Here is a 25246-nt window from a genome sequence, read left to right on the forward strand (position 1 = left end):
CCCTCTCTACCACTAGACCACGGAGGCGGTTCCAAATCATAAGGTATGACTCAAGAATCTTCGACCCGGTAAGCGCTTAATCGTCTAATCTGAACCGCAAATTCCGTGCCTTGAAAGACTTGACACTATGCGTCCTATATTCTGTCAGGGGGCGACGTGGTAGCCTTGTGGTTAAAGCGTTCTCTCGTTAACCTGAATGTTCGATTCCAATTCTGGGTACAATATGACATTGTGTGAAGCCCACTTCTGGTGTTCCCCAGCAATATGTGCTGGAATATTGCTAAAAGCGGCGTGAAACCGCAGTCACTCGCTCTCCTGAACAATGTTTTGCTATGTATAGGCCTACAATGTACAGATTAATATGATGTTGGTTGGTTGGTTTGTTGTTTTACGGTCTGTAAATGAATCGAGTCTGGACCAGACAATCCAGTGACTGATATCATGAGCATCGATCCACGCGAGCCTGACCACCCGATCCCGTTAGTCGCCTCTTACAACAAGCATAGTCGCCTTTTGTAAATGTTCTGTTATATATGGAAAATATTTTGGGATGTTATCATCTGTGTATTTTATTAATTTTGTAAGTAAACGTAGTTAAATACATAATCTCAATTTATATCTTATCCATTTTCACCAATTTTAGTCCACTTTTGCCAGTGAAATATAGGGCCGTTTTAGCCAGCACCAGTTATATTGATGACCGTATTACATTCTTTGACCGAACATCAGCAGCATCAGGTCTTCATTAATGCAACAGTAGATGCAAATATGACAATATGAGAAAACCTTAATATTATATCTGTGCCTTCTCATTCTGCAAAAGTACATTTTACGCTACTCCAGGGGGTGTGAGACGCCTCAGAGGAATTGCCTCAAACAGAACTAAGAAATAAAATACATTATGTCTAGGCATTATCTGCTGTCTGTCAGCTGGTCTGGAATGGTTTCGCCCTCGTGACCTAATCTAGATAATGTCTAGACATATTCTATTCTATTCTATTATTGCCTGTATTGTCCAAAATTGATTTTTTTAGGCTTTAAATATGTTTATTACACATTCATTAACAGGGCCGTTCAGCTACATGTAAAGGTGGGTGGCTCTTACTTTTAGTTTACGTACTTATTCGTAAGCTGCAAGCAAGTTGAATATTACAGTGCACTAAATACACCCGTTAGTGAAGGATTATCAAATATAATTTTGGCACAAACAAAACAGTTAAAGAAACCCCATTACACACCGAAATTCAAACAAATGTTTGTTTGATTTTTGTTTGTTGCTTAACGCCGCACTCAGCAATATTCCAGCTTTATGTCGGCGGTCTGTAAATAATCGAGTCTGAACCAGACAATCCACTGATTGACATCATGAGCATCGTAAGCGGTGAGGTTTACAAGTGGAAGTTGATGAGGCCCGTCTTCAGCAACCCATGCTTGCCGTAAAAGGCAACTATGCTTGTCGTAGAAGGCGACTAACGGGATCGGGTGGTCAGGCTCGCTGACTTGGTTGATGCATGTCATCGATCCCAATTGCGTGGATCGATGCTCATGATTTTAATCACTGAATTGTCTGGTCCAGACTCGATTATTTACAGACCGCCGACATAAAGCTGGAATATTGCTGAGTGCAGCGTTAAACAACAAAACAACCAACAACAACCAATGATGGGACTTCTAGAAATAGTATAGCATGCTGCAGCACGTGTCGCCTTGAGAAGGAAGTGTGGTACACATTAGCTCAGAAACGGTACATTGAAGCGTGACTCACAAACCGACGGCCGCTGCTAGCAAGTGTTCCCTACGTCACCATCCTTATTTGAACGCCTCTGGCTTTGAGTTACTGAACGATGTAAATTTATCGTGACAGACATTATTTCAAGTGTATCGTTACTGACCCCAATCTGTTGTCTAGTCTACCATGAAAATGAAGAATTTGGGTTGGTCAAAGCCGGATTACAATCAGGCATCAAATTATGATGCATGTCATCGTATCCCAGTTGCGTAGATCGATGCTCTGGATGTCAGTCTGCTCCAGACTCGATTATTTACAGACCGCCGTCAGCTGGAGTATTGCTGAGTCTGGCGTTAAACAACAAATAAACAAAACTTGTTGAAGACTTGATTTCAAACGTAAATTCCATTTGAGTCTGGTAATAGTCCAAATTCTCTCATCACAGGGGATGTCTGCATGCATACTTACCAAGTGTAATTACTACAAAACCGTGACTCGTTAATCCGGAATATGTTAATGTCGATCATTTTAAAAGGACAGTGGAGTCCGGGTTATCGGGGTTTCGGTGTATATTCCAACTAAACTTAAAAAGTCCGAGAGCGCGTGCTATAACAGATTTATTTATTTTTAAAAAAATTCTTAAAGTCACTTGATGATTATATTAACAGGTCATCTACGATAACAGCTACAGATCACTGGCGTCGAGTCATGACTAAGCGTGATCGGGGTATGTTGACAGGGGCAACAGTGAAAACACAGATAGCTCAAATCTTTGCGTTTGCCCACCATGTTAACAACTGAACAACGCATTCGTATATGGGCAGGTGCAGTCATGAACGACATTCAGCCATCGTCATTGACATGTTCTACCGGGACCGCCTCCGTGGTCTTGTGGTAGAGCGTCCGCACGGAGAGCGGAAGGTCCGGTATTCGATCTCCGGCCGCGTCATACCAAAAGACGTTAAAAGATGCATGGTACCTGTTGTTACCCTGTCTGTCGCTCGGCATAAAGGGGCTAAAACAAGGAGTGGTCGGCTCAGAGTCAGTATACTGTGTGTGAGTGGGGTATTTATTTTAAACTGCGGCATGGTATCTTAGTGAGCTAGCACTATAAATCGTCCGGCATTAGTCCGGACTAGTACAAGCAGCTACACACACACATGTGCATGCACGTCGCTATATAAGTGCAATAATCTTGGACGTGACGTTAAGCCCAATTTCACCTCACCTCACCATGTTCTACCGTCAGGTGATCGAGTCGATCGTGGATCTGTTTCCTTCTGCTGAGTATTCGATGTTGTCGTGCAAGATAAGCAATCACATTAAAGCAGATATACCCAAGTATATATAAAGTATTTTGCAATTTAAGTGTAAATGTCGCCCAGTCGTCTTTGGTGCCGCCACGTGTGAAGATCCGGGTTAGAATAGGTCTTCAGAAACCCATGCTTGTCGTAAAAGGTGACTATGCGTGTCATAGGAGGCGAGTAACGGGATCGGGTGGTCTGACTCACTGACTTGGTTGATGCATGTCATCGTATCCCAATTGCGTAGATAGATGCTCAGGATGTTAATCACTGGTTTGTAAAAGTCCAGATTATTTACAGACCGCCGTCATGTAGCTGGACTATTGCTGAGTGCGGCGTTAAACAACAAACAAACATGTCCATGTATTCCATGGCACAGGCAATGCCTTTTTCATTTGGGATATTTTGGGGGAGTGTTCAGCCTTTTCTTGATCGTTCGATCACCTTGAATCTCATTAAAATCAGATCTTAGTTCTCGCTACCGCTAAACAAAGATCCGAGGACATCCCATTACGGGTCACGTCAGACCGACCTTGCGCGAACTTTGACCGACCAATGGAATAACCAATCAGAAGGCAGTTTTCTCGTGTTTTAAGGCACTAATTTCAAATTGGCGACTACGCTTCGAAACATATTTTGACAAATTCTCGATTACAAATTTGAAACCTGACCAAAAGAACATTCTGGGATGGCTAATAGATGGTCTAGATTGTATGGATTCAGTCGTTACACCCGTAACTAGCGTTCGGAGTTAAAGTTTTTGAGGTTGCATGTCACTTTCACAATCTGATTGGTCGGATGAAAGGTCGTTCTGACGTGACCCCTAATGGCATGTCAGATCTGTTTAGCGGTAGCGAGAACTGAGGTCTGATTTTAATGAGATCAATCACCTTGAGTCATGAACAAGTGGTTGTCGTCTATTACAGATATGTTTCCACCCGGTTATGCTTTAGTTCTATTACCAGTTTTACTAGTGTTCAAATCAAGTTCTCAAACAAGGCAATTATTGGTGAAACATGCCGTACACATATTCTTGTATACAGTTAGCCAATTAAGGTTGATTAAATATTGGATTAAGTTACCTGATGATGCCTAGTAGATACCCATATCCGTGAAGATCCGAGGTAGAATTGGTCTTCAGCAATCCAAGCTTGCCGTAAAAGGCGACTATATGCATGCTTGTCGTAAGAGGCAGCTAACGGGACCGGGTGCATGGTCAGACTTGGTTGATGCGTGTCATCGTATTCAAATTGTGTGGGTCGATGCTCATGATGCCTCGATTATTTACAGACCGCCATCATATAGCTGGAATATTGCTCAGTGCGGCGTTAAACAACAAACACAGATACCCATGTCGGTGTTACGCACTGTTAAAGGTACTTGATAATGGTTAAAAGAATTGGGTGTCAGATGTGAGAAATCTATTATTTGTTTGTGGCGTTTCATATGTATGTATTTCCAGTTATTTTTATATTCATTTAAGGAGAGACTATATGAAGGATATATTTTGTCACATCAGAGTGTTTCTGTATCATTTTGTCTTAGCAATGACAGCAACATAAGTGAGTGAGTTGGGTTTAACGCCGCTTTTAACAGTATTCCAGTCATATCACGGCGTGTCAGCTTAATGTGGGAGGAAAGCCCTAAGTGATGCAGGTCTCAGACGTTCACCACTTCGGTGAAACCCACGAGCACGGGTACGGTGCTGACAAACCTAGAAACGTAATCGCGGCGAACCCACAATAACAGGTTTCTGGCGTGCCTAAGGGACGCAACTCTGCACAGCGAATCGCGGCGCCTTAGACGACTGGGCCGACCGTGCCCCCGACAGAAGCATAAAATCATTGTGACAAACTGAAAGATATTTAACTTGTTCAAATTACAAACTTTACTCAGAGCTTATTGCATGCCTAGAATTTCTTTACACAGTTTTAATGGACATGAATGTCGCAGGTCCAAAGACGGTGATATTGTGAATTCTGTTTGTACAAATTGTTTATCCGGTGAATTAGAGGATGAATACAATGTCTTACTTATACGTGAAATGTATTTCCATTTAAGGAATAAATGTCTCCCCATGTTCAAGGGTGGTTTTTGAAGACCGTCAGGAAGTTATGAATCTGCTAAACTCTGAAAATTCTGATGTTATCCATGCTGTTGCTGTCTTTTTAAAACATGTCTTTAAAATGATCGAGAAATGTGTAAATAATTTAAAATCTAATCATGTACATCACGTGACAAATGTGAATATGCAATCTGCATTGTACTATGGCCCTTGGCGCCTAATATACTGAATAAACTGTCTGTCTGAATCCAGTTCTCATTGTCCATACTTTAATGGTTCACTAGGGGCGGTCGGGTAGCCTAGTGTATAATCCGTTCGCTCGTCACGCCAAAAAACCGGGTCCGATTCCCGACATTGTGACAATGTATGTGTGAAGCCCATGTCTGGTGTTCACCGCCATGATATTGCTGGAATATAGCCAAAGGCGGCGTAAAACAATGTTCACTCACTCACTCAAGGGTTCACTAGCCTGGTACAGGATCAATTTAAGTGACTGATGATATGTCTAAAGTTATCCTTGCTGTGGACACAGCAGTAACATCTGAACATTCAATATTGTGAAACATGCCCTATGTTAGTTTAATAGCAACAAACCTGAGTATTGATTGCAATAAAACCGAGTGTCAGCCCCGTCAGCCTGTTGTCTCACACCGACAACGGTAGTCGTTTGCTCCGCTGTAAGCAGTCGCAAATTAAATACCAGTGCCTAAATATAAGTAGGTAAAAAACATACTTTTTTAAAAATATGTTGATGCTGGGATCAGTTTGTGAAAGATTTTTATCAAACTATGTTATATCTGTTGAACCCTAGCTGCAGTAACAAATACAGAAATAGTATTTGAAGAGCCAAAGTTACGAAATTTCACTCGGAGTAAAAACCTGATTGTATATCTTCAGGCTATTGGGTACAGCTAGGTCACCCCCACCGAAGCGCCCCACCGAAGCGGTGGTTGATGGGTGTGTAACATTTACCGTATCCAAGGCCGTGGTTAACTGTTTTGACAGGGGGGGTATATTGTACAAATATCACTTGTCCCCAACTTGTATTTTAAAATTCATGCTTCAAATAAAACTGTTTTCTATAAAAAAAATTTTTTTTAAAAATCCGTAATAAGCGCCTCGCTATAATAAGCGCCCACGGTGATATTTGCTAATATTGTATATTGGCTGGTGGACAATCCCAATTAGCACCCCTTCCGATTGATCAATGTACACAAGACTTATTTATTCGTGTATAATATGTGTGTATATGCACCCTTAATTATGGGCCATAAATTCTTGAAACTATATAGATCTGTCGTATATAAACATTTCAGGCTGTGAGTATAAACCACGAAATTTACGATCTTTCAACTCCTTTTTTGTCACCAAAATAATATTCGAATAAAAGCCCCCTATTTCTAATTTTCAGAGCGCCATGGGCGCTTATTAAATGGAATACGGTAAGTAGTTCAAGTAAGAAATACTTTCAAGTATTGTAGTAGGCTACAGACAACAATGTTTGATGAAGGGTATGCATTAAGTCCAACAACCATATGTATTTGTTGGTGATTATTTGTTTCTCTAGATTAAAAAAAATGTGTTTAATGTTTAGGAAACAAGTTTTGATTATGCTCTCAAAATCTAATCTGAAGAACACAGATTCTAATTTAAAATAGTTATCGCAAACATGTCTTGATCTTGATTTGATTAAACGCTGCAAAATTACGTCTCGCTTTCGGTAACTGGGTATTGTCCGGGTGTCGAGACTATTGTGTTTACATCCTATTTTTCAAAGCCATTTGCTTTGATGAACCGCTTGATTGTATAATGTTACATAAATGTTGATATGATGACACAGTGAGTTGGAATGAGTACAGTGCTGAAGTGACCCAATCGCGAGTGAGAGCATTACCCGCCAAGACATTTTCCATCATCAGTAAACCAATCCATGATTGGTCCATTGTTAAGATCCAAATAGAGCTAACCAATGAAATTTGCTCTCTCATCCGCTGTCGATCTTTTTCCACCATATTTTCCTCGTGCTCTGCACCGAGAAGTGTAAGTAAACATTATTGTAATATATTACGGTTATGCGGTGTAATATTTGGATCAATGACAAATTATTAACAAATGTGTAACAGCTCCGTCACATCTGTACATATTAATTTCGTTTTGACCTGTAATTTCTTCTGCGATCAAAATTTGTCTCGAGGTAAAAAAAATGTGCGCTTTCATTTGCAGCCATTTTGGTCGGTGCTAACGCTGAAGGTCGCAATAAAATGCGTTTTCTAAATAGTACAATCAGGATATGTTGTTTCTATGCATTCTAATTAAGCTATAGTAACTGTCAGGTTGCTACGATCGACGATTTCGCATTCAGCTTCGCTATTTCGCGTCCATAGTATCCATCCCGATGCCGCTGCTGTACTGCGGTAGGCACGTTGTCGGGAGTGAGACAGACGAGAGGCATGTTGGAGTGGCGTACGTCGTCACTCACTGACTAGAACTTATTACATCCCACATGTTCTGTTAGAATTGAAGAAGTCTCTGAGACATTCTTGTTACCTCGAGTGTTCGTATATCACGGATCTCGGGAGATGCAACGGTCCCACGTGTTTCTATAAATAGAAATCCGATTTGAGTATATTTCTTTTTGCAGAGGGGTCTTCATATCAGGTTTATCTGTGCGAATCAAGATACAGGGTTGATGTGATAATGAAATAATTAACAACCACTCAAAAATGTAATTCTTTAGTCTAGTATATGGTAATTTGATGACTTAGGGTCTTGCACAAGATGCAGTAATCCTTTGAATCAAGAGATCAACAAATTAACATTAGCTCCATAATGATCTACAATTAGCAAAGGAGACAATTGTATGATCGTTTGTTGTTATCAGTGGTTTAGAGATCATGTAATGAATAACGTTTTTGTATATATTATATTTATTACTAAGTATAAGTGGATTTCAGTTTCTGTTTGTTCGAAGCTGATGAAACAAAAGTGAGCTCATCTCATTATATTCTGTCAGATTGCATACCGCAGATTGTACAACTAGCTTGTTTGCCATCTGGCTACCTGAGAAATTCTCCTATGAAGATCCAAGGTAGAAGCTGAACTTCAGCAACCCATGCTTGTTGTTTGAGGTGACTAACATGATCGATTGGTCAGACTTGCTGTCTTGGTTGATACATGTCATTGTATCTCATTTGTGTAGCTCGATGCTCATGATGTCAATCACTGGTGTGTCTGGTCCAGACTATTATTTGCGAATTGCTGTCACATAGCTGGGATGTTATTGAGTGTGGTGTTAATCAACAAACATGCAAACCTGAGAAATTATTATTTCATGTGTTGTATGTATGACAATAAATGACTGTTATTTAACAGAAAAACCACGGACAAAAACTAGGACAAGTATTATGATGAAATAATCATTTGTATTCTTTTTATTTCCAGACTCCAAATTTTACCAACAATGGCTGAACCAGAAAGGTATGTTGATAATCCATTGACCAGTATATGTATACTTTTTGCCTTGTCCAGACTTCATTATTTACAGTCCCACTGTGATATTGCTGGAATATTCTGACATTGGCATAATCTGAAGGGGTGAAAGAATATATTGGTGCACCAATGCATCGTGAGTTTCCATGTGATGAGGGGCAGTCGGGTAGCCTAGTGGTTAAAGCGTTCGCTCGTCACGCCGAAGACCCACGTTCGATTCCCGACAGGGTACATGGTGTGAAGCCCATTTCTGGTGTCCCCCGCCAAGGTATTGCTGGAATATTGCTAAAAGCGGCGTAAGACCATACTCACTCACTCCATGTGATGATACGATACAAATTTTTCTGTATTGATACCAGACAATTCACTTGATAAAATAAATGACTCACCACTCGTTTAATGACTCTCCCGTACTTTTGTGAGTCAATTGCTGCAAAATGTGTTGTAATTAGCGTTTGAAATTCAATACTAATAATAGGCTCTATAAACATGTCTGCAGGTAGCTTTGACTTTTGAATGTGCTCTGAAATATTTTTTAGTCACGCCTATAAGACTGTGATCCTGTAAGGTACCATCCTTGTCCATAGTGGTCCTAGCATGCCACTCAACTATGCGACTTTTCCTTCAATCCTGTGAAGAAGTTCTAGGTGATACATAAGTCATTATGTGGTACATATTGCGAAACTCAATTTCACTCTTCAAGACGTAGGAGTATAACTGGTGTATCGCCTGGTATACATTCACGAATTGTAGCTGAATCAAAGTAACTAGTATGCAATAAAGTCTGAAAGAAATCGGACATGTGAGTGGTTACACATTCATGCATGTAGTAATTTTTGGACATGTAAGATACAACAAAAACAATTGCCTTCCATCTTCGGCAATTGACATGATTGACAATAACAAGTCTATTTCATCAAATATATACAGTCAAGTCTCGTTAATCCGACACTCGGCTTTATCCGACACAAATGATGGGAACCTATTGATTCAGTGCTATATAGTCCTGTTAATCCGACATTCTTGCACTCCGACTCCGACACACCTAATTTGCAACGAATTACCGAAATCACTCATTAATCAGTCTCGTTAATCCGACACAGTGGTCAGCGTACTCCGTTGTCATCTGACAGCGAGTACACAACCCCGTGTTTTGACATGCACTGGCTGCAGAGATTAACTTAACAATTAACAGGAAAAGCTATTCAAACCTGTATATAGAAAGCTATACAATTGTAGTTTACAAATTGAAGCCAGATAAATGTGCATGAAGCCAGTTTAAAATACGAACAGGTATATAAAACATGGTCGACTGGTATGTAAACAAGAAAGCATGGATGACTTCATTATTATTCAAAGCCTGGCTACTGATCTTGGATCGGCAAATGCGATTGGAGCAACGCCACGTGGTATTGCTGTTGGACAACGCCCCATCCCATGCTACTGTCGACATAACTGATGTGAAATGTCACTTTTTGCCACCAAACACCACATCGCACATTCAGCCACTAGATGCCGGGATCATAAAGAATTTCAAGCTTTATTATAAGAAACAGCAAATGAAATTACACCTCGACAATGTTGATGCTGAAGAACCACAAGCCCTAGACGTCAAGCGAGCAGGGGACTTTGAGAAATGTGCCTTCAAAATGTTAGAAACAGAAAACACTGACAGACTATTTTAAGTAGATGAAGCAAGTTGTTAAGACAGTAGCACTTGCATTTACACGAGGAAACGTGTGTCGTTGATCATGTGATAAATTCAGTGAGTAATGTCTCTATTGTTATGTATAAATGGGAAAATTATTATTATTTTTGCACAGTCATTAATTATAAATTAAGGAATGAATGAATAAACAACATAACAATATTAATATTTCGTTTTTAATGATTTTATTACAAGGTACACACGGTTATTATCTATCGTGAAGACGTCCGATTTTCGATTACAAATCACTTAATTTCGTTAATCCGACATACTCGTTAATCCGACACAATCATGTGCAACCAACGATGTCGGATTAACGAGACTTGACTCTACTTTATTTCATCACAATAGTTTATGTTGGATATTATTGATGACACAGCTTTCATATTGATAATCGTTAATATTTCTTCCCATCGACGGTAATTCCGATTATCGATCCTTTTAGCCAGCTCTAATAGTAATACTGTATATGCAGTAGGAAGAGCCTTTGGGGCTTAGAACATTTTCGATTGGAGGTGCTTGTATATGATGTATTACACATGTTAATTATGTTGTCAGATTGAGTGGTAGAGAACAAAGTTGGTTCGAACATTAAGAATACAAAAACTCTTTGATAATAGTTACGCAACTTACATGGCAATTTTATGTAATCCTTCTACTCTGCTGTGGATTCTACGTGGGGATTCCATGTTTGAATAGGTACCTAACAACCTATGCTGCTCATAAATGGCAACGGATCAATGGTTGGATTCTGTGACTTGGTTGATTGTTCTTTGTTGTACCCCGAAGTTGTGGATCATTGCATACAATATCAATCACTATATTGTCTGGTCCAGACTTGATTGTTCACAGACCGCCATCACAAAGATGGAATGTTGCAGAGTGCTGCGTTAAGCAACAAACATGCTTGTAAAATAATCTGTAACATACAGTGACTGTAATTAAGTACATGGTTTGTCTAGAATTAATCAGGGGGTGATGGGAGTAGGGTGCTTAATACAGCAAATATGGTAAGCTTATCTCATTATTATCTACATGTTATTAAGGATAATATATATTGTTATTGATTATTCTCTCTAAATTAATAGGAAAATTGCTTCCTCGACATATTGTAGTACTTCCGAATAGGATCACTTAATTGTAGTTTTATAGATTTACCTTGGTATTATTGAGGTATGGAGCTAACAATAACACAGTTTTTATGCACAGTTTTAACACAGTTAAGTTATATGGGATCATCAGTGTATGGAATGAGTGTTTTCTATCGCTGACAAGCAAGTGCAGTCAGCTAGTAAATTGTGGAAAATTATTTTAAACTTATGTAAGTAATTTGCTTGCAAGGGTGCCTTGTTGAGCGGTAGAAACTAACAGTTTCAGTCCACTAGTCCTTATAATGATAACATATAGCAAAACCCCTAAGAATGGCAAATTTCTACCAAACCTTATGATTCCTAAACTATTGGGCAGTTTGGCAAGGACTAGCGCCAATTTCTACTGTATTGCTCTGTTTCAAATGGATATTGTGTTTGATGTGATTAAAGTCACAATGCTACCAAATGCTCATTATTCAGAGGCCTGCAAGCTTGATGGACCCACATGAACATGCAGCTCACCGCTGTTTTTGCAAATTGGGATATGGGGGACGTTCAAATGCAAAACGGCAATTAGCATGATCAGTGATTAGGGGCTTGCCAAATACTTAATAATTAGTCTCATTAAAATATCCTTTTAATCTGTTATGATACTTCTCAGGGTGAAGATCTGAGGACACCTCTGAATAAGGTTGCATCCGGTGATACTGGGTGAAGCTTCAGCAAACTTTTACTGTTCAATCTCAGTGAAGGGAAGGTGGATTCTTGGGCCAATCAGATTCAGTGGTACATTTTGTCATTTGCAGATTTTTTGCATTTTATTTTTCTCGATTTCTATGGAAACACTTGACTTAGTAGTCTCCAAAGGATTGAGGATGTGAATTTGTTTCTGGAGCACAGACTGAAAACCATTATCGTTCCACAAGGCAGATATCACAATATCAGACCTAAAGTGGTGCCTATTGCTATTTAAGGATTTTTTGCATTTTTATTATTATCGGTATCATGGAATCAGTTTGTACTTAAGATCCATTTGGACTTAAAGTCTCTGATTTCGTTTCCGGAGCACAACCCTAAAACCATTCAAAATCTCTCAACAAAACTTGGCAGATATATCAAACAGATCTTGAAGTGGTGCCTTTTACTATTTTAATATTTTAGGCGTTTTTATTTTTCTCCGTTTCCATGAAGACAGTTGGACTTGGTCCTGAGATGGGTGGATGGCGTTTTCAGAGCAGAGCTCAATAATCTTAAAATATTCTTTAACAAAATGTATCAGGTTTTTTAATAATATCCTGAAGTGGTGCCTTCATTTTGAAATTTTTAGGAATATTTTCCCGTTTCCATGCGAGTCTGAAATGGTCTTAATGTGAGAGAAAAACTTGAAAACCTTTAAATATCTTCATGAAGACTTTGAAATAAACTGTTTGAAGAAAAGAAAATTTCTTTGATTGGGTTGTGTGATTTCTGATTTCATATTGACAGTTGTGAGGGAGTATTATCATAGGATAAACATCTGAAAATGCTGAAAATTGGGGAACGGAAGGATGCGTCATCTTCTGATGACGCTTGTTTCCGTTTGCCCACACCATATAGATCAGAAGATAATTTCTGATGATTCCCAACATCCCCTCATTTTTGGGCGTAGTATATTTATTTGCAACAAGTATTTACCATTTGGGGGATATTGATGATTATGTCCTTGTTTCTCTTATGCAGCATCATTAATTTTGTTGCTATGTAGAGCATGATGTTTGCAGTAAATGTTCAGTCAATTGGGAGTACCGTATGTGCATACAAATTTTAAGCTTGCATGAGCTGCATAGTAATACAAACAGTTGAGGCACATGAATTTAGCTGAAGACAAATGGCATTTGGGCTGTGTCATTATTGTATCAACTTTTGAGAAGACATTCTTCTATATTTCTACCAGATTTGACATTATACTTTTTGGTACCTCTTGGACATTTCGGATGACAATCAGTGTCCAAGAAAATGAAATCATCTGAAATTCAGAGTCATTGACAGCTTTGGAGAATAAGAATTATCTTGAAATATTTGAGAATTTTAATTCAGTTTTATTCAGGATTGACTCTTGTATTGTATTGGCATTATTTTTTGTGTGTTTGTGAACAGGTAAGGTTTATTTTTGGCTTTTTGTAAATGTCAGGTGAAGCCTTTCTGGGTCATATGAATAAATGTCCTGTTTTTTTATCAGGTGTCAGCATTCTTCCAGCATTCTTCCAGCATTCTTCCAGGGGGTGATTACTTGTAAATTATCAGCCACGTACAGGTGGCTTGTTCCTAAACACATGTTAAACACATGTACAGCAGTTATTATGAAATATAAGATTCTATCACATTATTTTTTGTGTGTGTATATATAAATCTGATTTTGTGCTGAGGCTATATTTCTTTGTCTTTGATACACCTGAATAGTGAATCAGGGATTTGTTATGAGCAATATTCTGTTGTCCTTTGAATTCTCGTTACTACATTTTGGGGGGCGGTAGGGTAGCCTAGTGGTTAAAGCGTTCGCTCGTCACGCCGAAGATCCGGGTTCGATTCCCGACATGGGTACAATGTATGAAACCCATTTCTGGTGTCCCCCGCTGTGATATTGCTGGAATATTGCTAAAAGCAGCGTAAAACCATACTCACTCACTCACTCACTACTACATTTTGGGGGTCACAGTATTTGAAATGAAGGTCCCAGGTTAACTACTGGACACACATTAAATAAATACAAAGTCTGTGTGATGCTTTAATGTGAAGTTGAGATGGGAATGTCCCTTGTTAAAATTGATAATTGAGTGAAAAATGACATGGTTTGTTCGAGCATTGATTGTATTTCTCATAACAAAAAAACGTATTTATTGTTTGCTTCAATATTAGAATTTTCACTCGAGCAAACATACTATTTTGTGTGCAGTGGATGTTATGTCATATGTGCATACATTCTTAGTTTTCATTGGTGTAGGGTAGTGGATGTTATATGCATACATTCTTAGTTTTCATTGGTGTAGGGTAGTCAATGTTATATGCATACATTCTTAGTTTTCATTGGTGTAGGGTAGTCAATGTTATATGCATACATTCTTAGTTTTCATTGGTGTAGGGTAGTGGATGTTATATGCATACATTCTTAGTTTTCATTGGTGTAGGGTAGTGGATGTTATATGCATACATTCTTAGTTTTCATTGGTATAGGGTAGTGGATGTTATATGCATACATTCTTAGTTTTCATTGGTATAGGGTAGTGGATGTTATATGCATACATTCTTAGTTTTCATTGGTATAGGGTAGTGGATGTTATATGCATACATTCTTAGTTTTCATTGGTGTAGGGTAGTGGATGTTATATGCATACATTCTTAGTTTTCATTGGTATAGGGAAGTGGATCTTATATGCATACATTCTTAGTTTTCATTGGTGTAGGGTAGTGGATGTTATATGCATACATTCTTAATTTTCATTGGTGTAGGGTAGTGGATGTTATATGCATACATTCTTAGTTTTCATTGGTGTAGGGTAGTGGATGTTATATGCATACATTCTTAGTTTTCATTGGTGTAGGGTAGTGGATGGTATATGCATACATTCTTAGTTTTCATTGGTGTAGGGTAGTGGATGTTATATGCATACATTCTTAGTTTTCATTGGTGTAGGGTAGTGGATCTTATATGCATACATTCTTAGTTTTCATTGGTGTAGGGTAGTGGATGTTATATGCATACATTCTTAATTTTCATTGGTGTAGGGTAGTATTTTGCATCTGGTAGAAAGCTGGTGAATTGTGAATTCTCAAATATTTTGGTTATCTGATTGTCCAGGTGTGTGAAGGATGGGCAACATGCTACTGCAAACATGGACCATGTTAGTAGTTGACACATTATCATACTTCACCATGGCTTTGACCCGTGAAGATTCCGGGATAGAATAGGTCTTCAGCAACCCATACTTGCCGTAAAAGGCGACTATGCTTGTCATAGAAGGCGACTAACGGGATCAGGTGGTCAGGCTTGCTGACTTGGTTGATACATGTCATTGATCCCAATTTCATGGATTGATGCTCATGATATGAATCACTGGATTGTCTGGTCCAGACTCGATTATTTACAGACCGCCGTCATATAGCTGGAATATTGCTGAGTGTGGCGTTAAACAACAAACCAACCAACCAAACCAGATCACCATGGCTTATGACTCTGTTGGATTGGCTTTAACCACTTGAGCACAGCTCATGTTAACATTTTGTGAAATTGGCATGATGAGAGGTAGACCTAGCTAAGTGTTGGTGGGTGGGGGATTGACTTGAAACAAATGTGGACTGATGAAAGTAATGATTAATTTCTAACACTCTTCATGGTATTCCAATCTAGGGACCCTTAAAGGTTTACTTTTCCATTTGAGTGTTATGACCAGGCCCCTCAACTCTCATGCTTGTCTCAAACACTGCAATATGATATGGTTATTTGTTTTCAGCATGGTTTATGACAAACATTATTACATAGAAATGAGTTTCATAATATCTGGCAATGGAAGCATTTGTATTAAGCTAAAAATCTTTTTTCTTGTAGGTGATACTTTTTCTTCAAAGTGTTGATGGATTCCACTGTCCCTTAATTAGAAAATGAAAGGTGAAAAAAGTGCACCTGAAAAGCATGATTTGCCTTTGTAAGCTTTGTGTAAGACAAGACATGTCCCCCACAAAAGGTTGTGCATACAATAGAATACATGCTTGTGTATTCAGAGTGCGTCTTGACCCAAAAATACCCAAACTGAAATGTGTTTATTTTTGAAAATAAAAAGTCCATCCAATCTACGTAGTTCTTCTCCTCCACCCCCACCCCAAAAAAACCCACACAAAATACAAACTAAACAAACAACAAAACAAAAAACAAAAAATAAATTTAAAAAATACCCAAACAAAACCAAAAAAACAACACAAACTAAAGTGTGAAACAAGAACTTAAAGATGGCTGAAAGTGGTCAAGTTTGCTGATTGGCATTGTCCAGAGAAAGACATGATTGATGATTTTCTGTTTTCAGTAAAACACCAGCTGAGGGGGAAGAGGAAGTTGAGGAGGTAGAGTCGGGAGACGAGCAGGCCGACGGTAGGTTACCTCCCTTGAACTGCATTATTAGTTACCCTAAAGCTAGTCAGCAGAGAAGGGAAGGAGTCTCATATTAACCTGTAACAGTACTGATGTTGCAGTGGAATAATTAATGTTCGTAAATATAGGAGGATATATCAATATAATCTAGTAACGTTAATTGCAACATAATTCGAGTCACAAATAATCCCTGAAAATGTTCTTGTAAAATTGAGGTGTTTTACTTTTGTTCTTACAGAATAAATTTTTTTTATATGCCTACCTAACTTTTCAGGACAAAAGTCAAGTAAAAAAATCTTAAAGGTTGTTTTTTTGTTTCCCTACCACACTTTTGAAATGAGTTTAAAATCCGTAAACCAAGAAATTAAAAAATGTCGCCTAACCTGCTTGTGATAGCGGGTAATCCCTCTGATGAATGATAATTGTTGTTACTGTTAATCCTTCACCTACCATATATAGTCCTGTACCTCGTTCATTATTCAGTCTTGCTTGACAACTGAATATTATAAGGATCTATACCAAAGCATCACTATCACTGTATGATAAAGAAGTTGCTGTCCATAAATTTGTTGTCTACTTTGAAATAGCTTCAGACTAGATGGATATGACCAATTATGTCTACCCATGTCATGACAGACCTGGTTAGTAAGGGAAATCTAAGAGTCTTGTGATATTCTAGATGATGCCCAGACTGCAAACGCCCTGTCGACCATGATGCAGAACCCCCATGTGCTAGCAGCCATCCAGGACAAGCTGGGCAGTATTGTTGGCACCCCATCAGGCTACATACAGAGGTGAGCAGCACATTATTTCATGTACAAGTACAAGGCCCACTTCAACATGTTCACCAAATGCAGCGGTAGAAACTAACATTTTGGTCCGCTAGTCCTCATGATAATAATAATGAGTCCATTTGTATGGCGCCAAACTCCATGCCAGCTCGTGTGCTCATGGCGCTTACATTATTACCCCAGTCAATGGATCAGTGATTTTCATTCTGAGATCCCTGGGGAGTATACATGATAAAGGATATTGATAACATAGCAAAACCCTTGAAAATGGCAAATTTCTACAAGTCCTCATGACACATTAACTATTGGGCAGTTTGTCAAGGACTATAGGACTAGTGCCAATTTCTAACTCTGAAAGGAACTTCTTCTTAATCAAGATCAAATTTATATTTTTCTCAGATTTGTATCCCCCAAATAACTGAACATTGCAGTGGGCAAAATAATATTAATCGCTTTTGGGGATAATAATCTGTGATCATTTTATTACTGCATAGTGCCTGGTATCATTTCTTGTTCTTGTGGATTTGTTTCTGGTTGGGGTGGGAAGAGGAGGATGCTATCCTCCACTTAAGGGAATGTGATTATGTCTTTTTAAAATGACTGAAAAAGTGACTGGACACACCTGTAAGACAAGTTACTAAATTGGTCTGGCATGTCATGTCTAAAAGTCAAAATGTATGGCTTTGATTTGAAATATTTTTGAAATTGGATAGATCAGAAGGTATAGCACCTTTCAAGAATTTACATTTTTGTTTTTTAATGACCCAATATTGAGTTTTACCTTGACCTTCAAAACTAACAGGAAGTATGAAGTTCGTGTGAAATGTTGACATGATGTAGTGTAGAGTACTGTAAGCTTTAATAATTACTTTATAACAGGAACTTTTTAATTCTTGTCAAGAATTTGGTACAATGAATTCTATTGTGTGTCCCTCAGGATGTAAAGCTTGCAATCATTGTGAATACCTTGTACCTGTGTCTATCTATGGTTTTACGATTCATTAACAACTTTGAACAAAGCAAATGTACAACCAACATGCCTGAGATGCCCCAGTTGAATTCTAACACTGAGCTATGGGAATTGACCCCTTGACAACAGGCTACCCAAGCTGTTCAGGAGGAGGTAGCTTGATATAGTCATATATATTGATCGGATGAAAATAAGTAATGAGTTTAAATTACACATATTTAGATAACATTATACTCACCCCATATGCATCCCAAAAAACAAAGCACATATTTTGCCATGTGACTATTGAATCAAGAAATAGATACCTTAGCCACAGTCAGATGGGAATATTTTCAAGGCTTCCTCTTCGCCCAGTTATGTGGTGGTCAGTGTAAGCACTTGAAGTTTTCTTGTACGTGAGTAGTATAAAAGGAGAGAAAGCCAATTCAAACTTCTTCTATGTTGTCGTCTCCTACATTTAGTCACTTTCTTTAGATGTATTGTCAAGTCACTTTTGTAATTTCCTCTTTACGACATGAATTTGGTGCACATACAGCTGTAATTATACTGATGATGATGCAGATGTTGCCGCTTATTGATGGCAATATGGATTGACTCTATTATGAACTTAATCTCCATTGAACCAAGAAAATCAATAATTCCCCTGTTGTGTATGTGTAGCGTGGTAGGTTGGATCAGTTCTTGGGGGAAACTGTTGTAGGAAAGGCATGAGCACCCACAGATCCACAATGAGTACTTTGGATGAGAAATTGGATGAAATTGATGAAATGTTGTTGAAGTGAGTATTGTTTAGAGTTTCAAGGGAGTTTATTACGTATGTAGGTTACGTTGAACTCAATCTCTCCACCCTGGAGGATAAGGGTCTCATTGATGCTTTATCTATGTATCCATCTCTTGAGGGGAGGGATTGAGGTAGGAATTATGGATAGTAGAAATATTAGTATGAAAGGATTAGTGAATGAAAAATGTGAAAAACTGTATTTACTTCCCTTTGTTGACAGCTGATACGGTTCATGGTAATTTTATTCCTCTGACCTTGAAAGATAATCTACGGAATTCCATCCATCCTTCTGAGGACATATTTTTGTGTGACCTATGACTTGAGAACGAACCTAAAGGGGCAGGGCTATTTAGTATTACCAAGGTATTCTGTCCGTCTGTCCTTCTGTCCTTCTGAGGACATTTTTTGTGTGCTACCTGTAACTTGAAAACTACTAATAGATTCTTTTCAAACTTGGTGAACACTCTATATACACCAATAGGAGGTTGCAGAGCAAGGTTTCGTTTCATTATTTTGATTTTCTGAATAAATACAGCAAATTTTCTGTTTTTGACTGAACTCTTTCAACACCTTTGGCCGGTACACCGTCCAAGAAGACCGACCAAGCCGCAGTCACGTCAAAATAGTATATAATTTTACGAACCTACTTGTCATATCATTCATTTATTAAATCTATCTCATTTCACAATGTCTGAAATATGTATTCCATTTCAATTTATAATTTTTTATTGATAGATTAAAAAACTATTCACTATTTCCCGCAATGTTTTTGAAAATATAATTCTCGGACACACTTCGGCAACGGCCCACATAAAATCAACAAAAATATATATAAAAGTTGTCAAACTTACATCTAAGCTATTATTTCCATCTTTTCGTGTGATCACATGTAATGTAAGTCAAATGACATCTTGGTTTTCGTTGCCTCGATTTCTCGAGTCGGACACGATGTTTAATGCCAAAATATATGCGTGAAAAATCTTTGTCACAGCTTGTAACCTAGCACAATACATCCACGAAGCTCCATATTTTTAATATAGATCGCGATTTTCCTCCTTAAACCGTTCAGAATAACTCGATTTAACAATACTTTGTCAAAATATGAAATTCATCATTCATGATGGTACCATGGCTGTAATTGGCAGCCTTAGGTCACATGCTCATATTTTACCAATCACTAACCTTGTAGCAGATTTCGGCAAGAAAGCGTTATTAGAAACCAATATTTATCCATTCAAATTGCGATGTTACGACCGTGAAGATGAAAAAAGACAAGCTTTCCAGCAATGTGTCATATGATAGTCTAGCGCAACCGTGTTATTCATATGAAGCTTCAAAAACGGAGGTATTTCTTCATGATACTGAGCGGAAAGCCGCTGGTATTGGGAAATGGGTGATGGCAGATACTTTTTCACTTCCTTAGTCCTGAAACTGGACGTTTTGAATGTGTAAGCTTACTTCTTTTTTTTATTTACAACAAACTTAATTAAGTGTTAAATGCATTATTTAAATAATGTAATAAACATAACTTTCATATTTATAAACAATAGGATTAGCCTTTCAAATGGTATATAACATGTAGTAGCAACAGATGTTTTCTTTGATAACTGTTCGCTTCATCTATCACACAAGAGTCTCTGGGAACTCAGTGTCACAGCAGTAAACACATTTGTGCAACCTATTACTTTGAAACTACTAAATAGATTCTTTCAAATTCAGGGAACAATTTCCAAATCAAAAGAAGAGGTGCAGTGAAAAGTGTTATATTGTCATGTGAATTTTCTAAAAGATTATGAATTTTTTAACTGAAAAAATGTGTTTATGACTTCAGGGTTTGTTGCACCTAATACTTGAGAAGTACCACATGAATTCGTACCAAATTTAAGGAACACTTTATTATACACCCCTTTTTACGAAGTAAATCGGGGGTATATAGGGTTCTGTTCGTACGTACGGCCGAGCTTTTGTACGGCCCATAACTTTTTAACCATGCACCCTAGCTTCACCAAACTTGCTACACACATTTACCACAATGAGTACTTGTGCTTTTTGCTAGTTTGATCATTCTGATGTTTTTTATTTTTGCCGTTCCATGGAATCATGGTGAAAAATAAATTTTGGGTAGAGTTTTTGTACTATCCATGTTTACAATATTATGTATCCTAGCTTCAGCAAACTTGCTACATTAACCACTATGATTGTTTTTTTTATCTTTTATTAGATTCTGAAAGTTTTCTCTTTTGCTGTTTTCATGGAAACATGATGGAATTTAGAGATTTTGATGACTGGTTTTGTATAGCTAATATGTTTTCCAAAATTGTTTCCACACATGTAGATCATCAGTATCTGTGCTTTGTGTTAGTTTGAATTTATGAATTCTTTACCATATCTGTTAAGGCTAGATGGAAATTATTAATTTATTGATTTTCTTATATGACATTGTTCAATTATTTATGTGTTTTTATATCAACGTTTTTGGGTGCTTTTGATAATTGTTATGTAACTCCTCAATCAAATGTTTATTCAAAGGTGTTCATGGTGATCTACTTCCTCGTAGTGAACACTGGTAACATGGGAGTTTGGGGGCGGGGGGTGGGAGTCAATTGTCACTGGAACTCAATCTTAGTTCTTAAGACATTGAAGTTAAAATCAGTAAGAAATATGTAATATTTCATTAATTAACAAACTATTTACTATTTGTTGTTGACCAGTGGGGATAATGAGGGTATGTGAGCTTTGCTCACTTCTTTCTTGTTCTACTAATAGGACAGGTGCAGCACAAAATATTTGATTTTGATATGTGTATTTTTAGAATTTAAAAAAACATTCTGTGTTTTTAACTGAATATATGTTTTTCCATTTGTGAGACCTATGACTTGAAAACTACTTGATGGATTCTTTTTCAATTGGGAGTTCAGTTTTCATACCATAAGGAGATGTGCAGTGCAAAGTTTGGTATAGTCTGGTGCAACTAGCTTTTCATATCAACATGCACCTGCTGCAGGTTAAATCAAGTTCCTTAAATCGAGCACTGATATGTGTAGCTTACAAGAAATACCCTGTCATCACTAGAAATTAGGGGGAGGCATTTCTGTTACTGTTCATTGTAAAAACGAATGCCCATCAGAATCCAAAAGGATTTTAGCCAAGGGTGTGGTTTGATTTGGAATGATAACATGTTTAATATTCATGACATGTAGCCATGACAATGTTTTCAGTTTCCTATGCTCTTAATAACTGACTAAAGATCTGGGAAGAGTGTATAATCAAGTTGTCTGGGCAAATATTTTCTGATAAATCATGTTTATGGCTATTGTAATGCGGTATGTCACTTCGATGAATATGTTTCAGTTTGCCGAAAGTGGTGAAGCGGCGTCTGAAGGCACTAAAGAAACTACAGTTTGATGTAGTCAAGCTGGAATCGGAGTTCTACAAGGAAGTACATTCTCTTGAGTGTAAATACGCATCCAAATATGTGTCACTATTTGACAAGGTATGTTGCTATTGCTGTGATCATTCTACTATAAGTATAATATATCATACATGCTATAAGCAGAATCTTTTGCCTGAGATATTGTTGTGTTGACCGAAATAGATGTAGTTGGGCTTTTGTTAAGACCATAGTGGACATAATAACTGATATGAGAGACTGGGCCCCGTTCCACAAAGCGATCTTAGCGCTACGATTGTTGGAAGTTAGTGTTAAAGAATGGGAGTTACGATCGACTTAGCGCTAAGATCACTTTGTGGAACGGGTCCTGGTCATTTATCACATGGCAGCGTTAGAAACTAACAGCTTTAGTCCACTAGTCCTTATGATCTAATATTTCTACTAGTCCTTTGGATACCATAACTATTCGGCAGTTTGGCAAGGATTAAAGGACTAGTGCCAGTTTATAATGCAGCAGGGGTGGCCAGAGGATTTTGATGCACTAATGTACTGAAATAATGACTCACCTGATGCATAGTTATTGATGACCCTCCAGATTTTTCATATATTTATATATATTTTGATAATCCTCCAGTCTCCTGATTCCACTTGAAACCCCCCAATAATAATTGACCGGTCTGACATACTGTTCAAAGTAGTGTAAAACATAACTCAATCACTTGATCTTTGTTTGCAGAGAAAAGACATTTTAAATGGGATAACAGAGCCCACAGATGAAGAGAGTGATTGGCCCAGTGAGGATGAGAAGGATGACGAGGAACTGGCTGTAAGTATTAAGGAGTGAAACAATCCCCTTGGGAACCTGAGGCAGGATAGGTCCCAAGTCTCAATGCTTGTATGTAGTTTTAATACAGTTCAGGGGCGGTCAGGTAGCCTAGTGGTTAAAGTGTTTGCCCGTCACACTGATGACCCTGGTTCGATTCCCAACATGGGTACAATGTATGAAGCCCATTTCTGGTGTTTCTCGCCATGATATTGCTGGAATATTGCTAAAAGAGGCGTAAAACCTTACTCACTCACTTAATAAAGTTCACTCACTTCAGTAAGATGTAATCTAGTTCATTGTGAAAAATCCAATGAACGTGCTTGTAAAATCTCCAACATAAGGCCTGTACTTTGTTGCATGTTAGTAACGGTTGTCTGACATTTTAATCCTCTCTTTCCGGCAAGGAGGATATGAAGAATAAGGCCAAGGTTGAAGACGAGAAGAAGGAGGAAGACAAGAAGGAAGAGGAGAGTGAGTACATGGTTGATATATAGCTTTACATACCTGAACTACAAGGGAAGTCAGGTCAGAATAGGTCTTCAGCAACCCATGCTTGCCGTAAAAGGCGACTGTGCTTGTCATAAGACTAAGAGGCAACAAACGGGATCGAGTGGTCAGGCTCTCTGACTTGGTTGAAGCATGTCATTGATCCCAATTTCATGGATTGATGCTCATGATATTAATCACTGGATTGTCTGGTCCAGACTCGATTATTTACAGACCGCCATCATATAGTTAGAATATTGCTGTGTGTGTCGTAAAACAACAACAAACCAAACCAAACTACATGGGGAGTCTGGGTTAGAACAAGTCCCAAGCTTCCTCGTCTGAATAAATTGGTTGGTCATGCTCAGTGACTTCATTGGTTTGCTTGACCATGAATGATATGTATGTGAATTGTAGGGGAATCCAGAATAACGGACATGGTTTTCCAAGTAGCACGTTACCAGTCCCTTGGAGTTTGTTAAAACTATGTGTGTGCATGCGTGTGCTGAAATTTCGAGTTATGATGTATTACAAATCTTGCATGCACCTTTGAACAGTATATGATATATATCCTCTACAATTTCATCATGATAAATTTAAGAGTTTGGCTGCATAAGAAATATGACAGAGTTAATTTGGACAGCGTTCCATTTGGATTTTTTGGGAAGAATACATTGAGGTCCACAGTCACTTATAGTGATACTTGCTGAAAAAGGCCGACGTCCACATGTGTAATGTTGCTGATGGTGTGGAATATTGCCCTTGTTGCAGGGCCCTTTGCTCATGCCGTCAGCCACTGACATTCTTGGTCTAAACTCGATGTTGTACTGACGGCTTTGATAAGGATTGAATATTGTGTTTGTTTCCCGTTTCCAGGTGATGCCAAGGGAGTCCCTCACTTTTGGTTAACAGTTTTCAAGAATGTAGATATGTTATCAGAAATGGTCCAGGTATGTGTATTGTAGAATTGGATCGGTAGCTTTGAAATATCACTGCTAATTTGATCTTGATGGAAATTCACAGTGATTTTTCTGATGACTACTACACAAAGATTATTGGCATCAGTGATTTTTCTTCCATGAACTTCTTCAAAATAGTCCTTTGGGTGCCTCATGAAAAGGTTCAGCTTTTTGTAAAACTTTGTCAGTTTCTGAGGCTTGGTCTACAGGCATTAAACAATCGTACATGATAACTCTTTCTTTCCAGGATCAGGATGAACCTATACTACAACACCTTCAAGATATAAAAGTCAAATTCTCTGAATCGGAACCTATGGTGAGTACTGTGTGTTGGTGACAAAGAGGTAAATGCAGTTTGCAAGTCAGTACGTAATGAAGTGCTGTCGGGAGGCCTATAGTTCAAGGTCACCCTGAAGGTCTGGGCTTAGGTTCATTCTTGGTATTCCCCATCACAATTAAGCAATTAAGCGTAAAACCAAAGTCACTCACTCACTCACTTTCGAAAACAGAAGTGCTTACGTCTTTGTTATTCAGGTA

The 25246-nt window shown here is 38.2% G+C and overlaps 1 protein-coding gene across 9 annotated transcripts in view; it reads left to right on the forward strand.

Annotated features, from left to right (window-relative positions):
- Positions 1-7067: 7067 nt before the first annotated feature.
- The window catches only part of LOC139462332 (nucleosome assembly protein 1-like 1), a 42380-nt gene continuing 24201 nt past the window's right edge, over positions 7068-25246 (forward strand). For 5 of the 9 annotated variants that reach the window (XM_071243976.1, XM_071243975.1, XM_071243978.1 and 2 more), the window contains exons 1-9: positions 7068-7138; positions 8540-8575; positions 16441-16505; positions 17185-17299; positions 22399-22540; positions 23175-23264; positions 23669-23735; positions 24627-24700; positions 24957-25025. In XM_071243976.1, the coding sequence (XP_071100077.1) occupies positions 7068-7138; positions 8540-8575; positions 16441-16505; positions 17185-17299; positions 22399-22540; positions 23175-23264; positions 23669-23735; positions 24627-24700; positions 24957-25025 (729 nt within the window). Of the gene's footprint in view, positions 7139-8539; positions 8576-16440; positions 16506-17184; positions 17300-18938; positions 19045-22398; positions 22541-23174; positions 23265-23668; positions 23736-24626; positions 24701-24956; positions 25026-25246 lie in introns of those variants that run through there. The other 4 variants (XM_071243981.1, XM_071243980.1, XM_071243979.1 and 1 more) reach the window with 3 other exon arrangements.

This window comes from Haliotis cracherodii, unplaced genomic scaffold (assembly GCF_022045235.1).
Source record: "Haliotis cracherodii isolate W230 unplaced genomic scaffold, xgHalCrac1.p SCAF_15, whole genome shotgun sequence".
Classification (NCBI taxonomy): Eukaryota; Metazoa; Mollusca; class Gastropoda; order Lepetellida; family Haliotidae; genus Haliotis; species Haliotis cracherodii.